The sequence below is a fragment of the Crinia signifera genome, chromosome 1, assembly GCF_055691185.1.
Source record: "Crinia signifera chromosome 1, ASM5569118v1, whole genome shotgun sequence".
Lineage (NCBI taxonomy): Eukaryota > Metazoa > Chordata > Amphibia > Anura > Myobatrachidae > Crinia > Crinia signifera.
The window spans coordinates 314497015-314504813 of record NC_139217.1 but is presented as its reverse complement, the minus strand read 5'-3'; the positions used below and the strand labels follow the sequence as shown (position 1 = coordinate 314504813).

Below are 7799 nucleotides of genomic sequence, written 5' to 3'. Positions count from 1 at the left end.
GTTGCTGGGGGCGCATGCCTCTCCGGTGTTGCTGGGGGCGCATGCCTCTCCGGTGTTGCTGGGGGCGCATGCCTCTCCGGTGTTGCTGGGGGCGCATGCCTCTCCGGTGTTGCTGGGGGCGCATGCCTCTCCGGTGTTGCTGGGGTGCATGCCTCTCCGGTGTTGCTGGGGGCGCATGCCTCTCCGGTGTTGCTGGGGGCGCATGCCTCTCCGGTGTTGCTGGGGGCGCATGCCTCTCCGGTGTTGTTGGGGGCGCATACCTCTCTCATGTTTCTGGAGGTGCATTCATCCCTGATGTTTCTGGGGGTGCATGCCTCTATGGCTTTGGCGCCTGTCTCTCCCGGGGTGCTGGTGGCGCCTGTCTCACCCTGGGTGGCAGTGACGCCTTTCTCATTTTGGATGGTTGCGGTAGATTCTGATCGATTGCCCATAGCAACATCCCATGTGAAATTCAGTAGAACTCCATCTTAGTAAATTTGCCCCATTGCCTGCATCTATATAGTATGCTGTATAACACTGACTTACTGACACATTTGGTGCCCGTTAGCCGCACCATCTTTTTGGTTGTCCCTCTGTGGTCACATGTGCACACTTGTTCTGACAACCAATGGTTCAAACCGCCATTGGTTTACTGTTGATGCTTTCCCGATGGAAGGTGCCCACAGCCAGATCCTTTTGCTGTCATGATTAATATTCATACCTCCCAACTGTCCTGATTACAGCGGGACAGTCCAGCTATTTGGAGACTGTCCTGCTGCATAGCGAGGCACGAGCACCAATAAAATGCAGAGCAAAGGGAGCCATGCAAGGGTATACATTACATCAGTGGTTCTCAAACTGTGGGTCCCGACCTTCTCAGCATGGGGTCACGACTCCATGTTGCTGACCATCAGGCTGATGATGTTTCTAATCTCAGTCAGTGATTCAAGGAGTCTGAGAAATCTGTTGAATTGTCTGTTATTTTAGACTCCTCCCATCATTTTGTGGCTCCACAATGCTGCCATGTATGTGCTGTCTGCTGACTACACATGTGACGTGATGGCGGCTTCTGCAGTAACTTGCTGGGGTCCTGCAATTATTTTTATTGTCTGATGGGGTCCCAGAGCAAAATAGTTTAAGGACCCCTGCATTACACTAATTGTGGGTCCATGTTGACAGTTGCTGGCATTGACACAAAAAAAGTGATAAACCTAGTCTAGACACTATCTATCCATACCTCCCAACATGACCCTCTCCAGGAGGGACACCATGCTCTGTTTCTGGACTTTTCTCGGTACTTGTTTCTTAGCACGGCGCCCATCGGGTCCCATCGCATACCTTAACTTAAGGTATGCGATGGGACCCGGCGGACCACATTTTCGGGCATTTTTTGAGGTTTCCCGACAAATGTAAAATCGGGTCCATCGCATGCCATTATAATGGCATGCGATGCAACCGACGCGACCGACCCGATTTTACATTGTAAGCATTGTATGTAATGGTAAATTCCTATGTAAAATCGGGTCCATTGTATACCATTATAATGGCATACAATGTGACCAATGCGATGGACCCGATTTTACATAGGAACCAATGTTAAATTGCCCCCCATACCTATTTTTTGATTATATACCCACCCTGATGGGTAATTTCTATGTCAAATGCCCCCCCCCCCCATTGTTAACGCCACCCCACGATGAGCGCCAACCCGAAGCGTGGCGAGCGGCGACGGTATGCGTCCTCCGACCTTTTCATACCTCCACTATCCACGTCGACGTGGAGTTGATTTTATATAGTGTGGCGAGCGCAGCGTGCCACCGAGCCCAAAGCGTGGCGAGCGGACGAGTAATACGTCTGAAGTAATGCGCGTCCCCTCGCTGTGCTCGCCACGCTTCGGGCTCGGTGGCTCGCTACGCTCGCAACACTATATATTAAATCAACTCCACGCTGACATGGATAGTGGGGGTATGAAAAGGTCGGAGGACGCGTACCGCCACCCCTCACGGGCTCGCTGCGCTCTCCAAGCTTCAGGTTCATGTTGATCGTGGCGTGGCGTTAACAATGGGGGGGGGGGGGCATACAATGAAAAATGGGGTCTGGGGGGCATTTAACATTGGGGCCAATGTAAAATCGGATCTCAGGGACCATTTAACATTGGTTCCAATGTAAAAAATAGGGTCAATCGCATCGCATGCAATTTGGTTGCATGCGATGGACCCGATTTTTGCAACCCGATTGCATACAATTAAAATCGGTGGCGACGTGCTAGGAAACACCTGTATGGAAACATCACCTGTATGGAAACACCTTTCTTATTACTTTACCTGTTCACCACAGGTGATGGCAATCATGAATTAAGAGAGACGTCCAGGAACAGAGCATTGTGTCCCTCCTGGAGAGGGTCATGTATGTTGGGATGTATGTCTATCTCATAATCCACACCCGCAGCAGCTGGGCTGACATTTATTAATGAAGTCGTATATCGCCTCTTGTTGTTTTTGTTGTGATCCCACCGCCGGCCTCTTTCCCTCCCGTCCCGTGTTATCTCTGCAAGCAGATACTGCAGCCCCGCCCAGTACACAATCTTTTCACGCCCACATATTGCAGCTCCACCCAGATGTGATCCCAGCTCCGGCACACATACAGCATGGATGGCGAGGCACCGCCCCACGCGAGGTAGGTGTGCTGAGACCAGCCACGCCCCGTCCCTGTCATCAGTTCTCAGCAGCGGCTACCGGTAGCTGTTGCCCGCGGCTCCGAACACCTACTGCTGCGGTGTGCGCTGCCTGCAGTGCGGGGAAGGAGCGGCGCCTGGGGGAGAAGCGCACAGGTCAGGTGATGAGGCCTGGGGAAACCGATGTGGTCGCCGGCGGCTGCTGCGGCAGTAGTAGTCAGGGTAGGGGGGAGGGAGAGAGCGCTGTGCAGACAGCAGCACACTCACTGCGCTGCTCACACCCTGCCCGCACCTGCCCGGCGCACTGTGTGTGTGCGGGCATGGTGTGTGTACATAGCCTGTGTGTGCATATATGCTAAGTGTGCCGTGTGTGTAATCGGGGTGACGGGTGCAGCTACTGTGTTGTCATAGAGACATGAGGCGTCTAATGAGTGTATTGTGTGTCCTGGTAATGAGTGCACAGTACTGTATGTCTCCTGCTGTAGTTGTCCACTGTGCAATGTGCGACTGTGCGGTGTCCTATGCGCAGTGATCTCCTATCCCCCAGCCTGCAGGGCGGAATACAGGACCGGCATGGGTCACTACTGAAATCGTGTGTGTGTGTATTTGAGGCTGTGCAATAGTGATGTCATATAACGTACATGTGATAGAGGATGACAGGTGGTATTATACTGTATATGCCCCATGAAATCTGTGTTAGGAGGGGGGAGGTGGTGTTTGTTTTGTGACATAGAGGGACGTAGACTCCAAAACCTGAAGGCCTCTTATGGGTTACATGGCTTAGTGCCAGTGTGTATATTTTATAATAGAGCAGGGCATTCAAATTTCCCTGATATGGGAAACTATTTCATTTCTGATATTGCTTATTGGTAATTCAGTATATTTTCCAGCATTATGTGACAACCATGGCAACCACAGTCACATTATGTAGTCTGCTTTGGTCTCAAAACTAGTCTCCGTACCAGCATTTAAAAATTAGGAAAGTTTTTTGTTTTAAATTGTGGTTTGTGTTATGTCCAAAAAGTTAAAGCATTTGTGTGCAATATGCTAATGAGTCAGACGAATCAGGAACTGTGACATGTACTTTATCTTGACCTAACCGGTACTTGTTAACCAATAGTTGTTACTAACAATGTTTGCCTCACGTATAGCACACAAGTTTTGCTATAATAGGTCAGTATTGAGTACATTGTTAGTGTTACTACTGACCTTAATAAGTTAACCAACTTAATAAACTAACAAACATGAGGGTACTTGTTTCCTAGCAGGGCGCCCCGTTTTCTTACGTACGCTACCGTAGCAAAATCGCAATGCATTGCATCTCATGGGCCATTATAGTGCCATGCGGTGCAATTTTTTTATGTAATTTATTCACTGCTCTGTTGGCCCTAGGGGATTGCATTGCATTGCACCTCCCGAAAAATTGCATGAGATTTTATAAGATGCAATGCCATGCCATTAGCGAAACACTTGTATGACATACAATGAGGTTTCACTGACCCCCCCCCCCCCACTATCCATGTCACCCCGAAGCGTGGCAAGCGCAGCGGAACGCATCATACCGATCCTTTTCATACCCTCACTATCCACATCAGCGTGGAGTTGACTTTATATAGTGTGGCGAGCCATGCTTCGGGGTGGCGTGGATAGTGGGGGGGTCAGTGAAACCTCATTGTATGTCATACAAGTGTATGGCATCGTACTCTATAAAATATCATGCAATTTTTCGGGAGATGCAATGCAATCCCCTAGGGCAGGGCTGGGCAACACCGACCCTCCAGATGTTGTTGAACTACACATCCCAGCATGCCTTGCATCAGTTTCAGCATGGCCACATAGAAAAACTAATGCAAAGCATCCTGGGATGTGTAGTTCACTAACATCTGGAGGGCCGGTATTGCCCAGCCCTGCCCTAGGGCCAACAGAGCAGTGAATAAATTACATTAAAAAAATCGCATCGCATGGCACTATAATGGCCCATGAGCTGCAATGCGATTTTTCTACAGAGAATAGCCCTGTACGCTTACAGCATACTGGGCGCCCTGCTAGGAAACAAGTACCAACATGAGTGCTAATCAATTGCAAATAAGGTAATATGCTCAGACAACTAAAATTTAATTTTGATGTATTTAAAACTCAGCACTTTGTATAGTGTCGAGAGAGAGCACCCGGAGCTATTCTAATGAGCACCCTGCTGAGGCGGAGAATGACGGTATTTGTGGGTGTTTAGTCACAAGTACCATCATTTTCAGGCTTTAGTGCCTCCTGCGATGCTGTTTTTGCCGCGCCAGGGCACAAAACAGAATCTCTCCCCACGCTATTCAAGGCACTGAGAATTAATGTGACCACAAAGTTTACATAAAAAATAAATATGAGAATTATTTCCTAGTGTCCAAGATCTGTCCAGTCACAATGAAAGTGTATGTTATTTGAGGACATGCTCCATAGCTATTAACAGCATTTTATCCCTTTAATTGGTGGCATGTAAATTATCCTGATTCAGTGTCTTTATAACAAAGACTAGCGTCAATCTACCACATACATGCATTTCCTTTAGACTGTAAGCTTCTTGAGCACTGAGCAGGGCCCTCCTCCCTTCAGATCTCATTACTCCTCTTGCACACCAGACTTCAGATGCCCTTGACCAGTTATCTGCGCTTACCCTAATAGGTACTGGTTTCACCTTACTGTGATTCTTTCCATTGCATCGGAGTCTGTGTTGAGAGAGGATGCAGTTCTATTACCAGAGGTTGGAATGCCAGTTGATTGTTTTCCTGGCTGCCGCCAGAACTTTGACATGAAGGGAAGGTTAGGCTTAGGCTGTGGGGAGGATGAGGTTTAGGCACTTAGAACGGGGGGTCAGGTTTAGGCTGCGTGGCAGAGGGGTGATGCTTACACGGGGTAAGGGGATTAGGGTCAGGCTGCAGGGCACATGATTAGGGTTAGGATGTAAGCAGGGAGGGATTTGGGGAGTAAGGGATGAGGCTTACAGATGTAGCCATACGTCATGGCTGCATCACTCTGCGGGAAAGTATGCGTCATTCACTGTAGTCTCACCCATGGCCAATTTGCCTGGCATATGCTGGAAGCTTGGCCACCTGAGTGAGGGGTGTGACTAGGCTTGCCGAACGGGCACCATTGACTTCAATACAGTCATGATGATATCTTACAGTGCCCCTATCAGTACTCTCTGTATCAGGATGCAGGGGGTGGTCTTTTGAATGCTGGCATCACCACCGCGGTTGTATGTATCCCGTTGAGAGTTGTACTGTTACACTACTACATCTATTACTTGTTTATAGTATTGTACTGTGCTGTTTTTCCATGTATTGTGTTAATGTTTTGCCCTCTGTATGGTGCTGTGGACCACTTTTGGCACCCTGTAAATAAAGTTTAATAATACTTTATAAGTTAAAGTAATAATTTAATTGTATGGATTGGAACACCCAGGAATTAACATCCCCCAATATTTGGTGTAGGCCAGATACCCTTTGAAACGAGCATTTCAGTAAACTTTGTATGACATAAGATAATGGGTGCATATGGAGCCCTCGTGTTGTGTGCAAGCCTTAAAATAAGTAATGTTTATATTAGTTATAATATTTTTGTTCTGTAACTTGTATCCATTATTGTTTTCAGGAAATGAAATGTTGGAGTGAACATATGACCTCAAGATGAATAAAATGAAAGGGCCCACGGAAAAATGGTTAGTGTGATATCTGTAAACGGTCAATCTGATTATTTGTGTTGTAATTATTACTATTATGTCATGCCATTCAGGTAGCACATCCATAATAATTATTGCTAAATGAAGCAAAAAAAAAGTACACATCCGTTTTGTTATGAAGACTCTCGGACCATAAGGTCCATATACACTGGGCCATTTTGTGTATGGGCCTTTAGATTGTTACCAGATTTCACTATAATTAACTGATCAAACGATCATTCAATTTAAATTAGTTATGGCTTTTGATACGCGCTTCCAAGTAGTCCATATTGCAAGGCATAATTGTATGTGCAGGCAGAGATTTTTGTACTACGTCGCATCATGCCTGGTTTAAATTGCACCCTCTGTAGGGAGTTGCATGCTATATGTACTTTTATAGATTTAAATTCCATATTGTAGTCAAATCTTATGTAGTTCAAATTGCATAGTACAATGTATAGCTCAAATTGCATCTAGCACACATCTCACTGTGTGTGGGCACCATTAGAAGTGCCATACACAACCCATACATGGCATACAGTACAATATCCGATCAGGAAAAAATGATTTCCCTGCACCTCCCTTCTGAAAGCATTATTCTTACTATCTTTTGTACCCCTTTCAAACCACAAATGCCGGGTCACACCCGGGGGTGGAGGCGGCAGCGCTGTCTCCAAGCGCTGCCTCTTCCATAGTGTGAAAGGGACCTGGGTTGCTCGACATAGGTTACCCATTTACAATGCACCTCGACCTGGGTCAGAGCCGCGTTTTAACCCTAGTCGTGACCATGATTGAAATGTCGGGTTGCTCGACCCGAGAAATGGTGCTGTGGCGCTTTCAGACCGTAAATCAACCTGGATTAACACAGCAGTAACCCAGGTTGATTTGGTTATCTGAAAGGGGGGTCAAAAAGTGAAGTAAGTAAACATTGTGCACAATGGACTTGTCTGTCTTGGTCTCGCATATACGTTTAAATGTTATCAAAATATGTGAACAGACTATATAAATTGTGTCTAAATTGTTGACCAATTATGTTTATATGTAGTTACAACACACAGAAGAAAACCCACCTTGTGTACTGGGGGGAAAAAAGTATATACTATAAAAGATGATGAAAATAATACAAAGAAAATTGGAATATAAAAAAAAAAATATTGATAATAGAAAAACATAGAGCAATCAGAAATATATTTGTATAACCAGTACCATAAAATGTTTATTATAACAGCAGATAAATGATTGGTAGGAAAAACAGTGAGTTACTGGAGTCACTCCATCTACATACCATACCCGAACAGTTACAGTATTAATGAAATGATTATCTAATTCAAGTTCTTAGTAACCACATATAGGTTATAAACAATGGAACCTTGTATCAATAACACAGCTTGTTTATGGCACTTATTCCAACAAATATTGCCATAATGATGTTCGTGTTCT

General features: G+C 46.1%; 1 protein-coding gene across 3 annotated transcripts in view; it reads left to right on the top strand.

The window, feature by feature from the left end:
- Positions 1 to 2591: 2591 nt before the first annotated feature.
- AGTPBP1 (ATP/GTP binding carboxypeptidase 1) overlaps positions 2592 to 7799 on the top strand; it is a 168182-nt gene continuing 162974 nt past the window's right edge. The window contains exons 1-2 of one of the 3 annotated variants that reach the window (XM_083186409.1): positions 2592 to 2655; positions 6293 to 6359. In XM_083186409.1, coding sequence (XP_083042535.1) covers positions 6328 to 6359 — 32 coding nt within the window. In that variant the 5' untranslated portion in view covers positions 2592 to 2655; positions 6293 to 6327. The other 2 variants (XM_083186406.1, XM_083186414.1) reach the window with 2 other exon arrangements.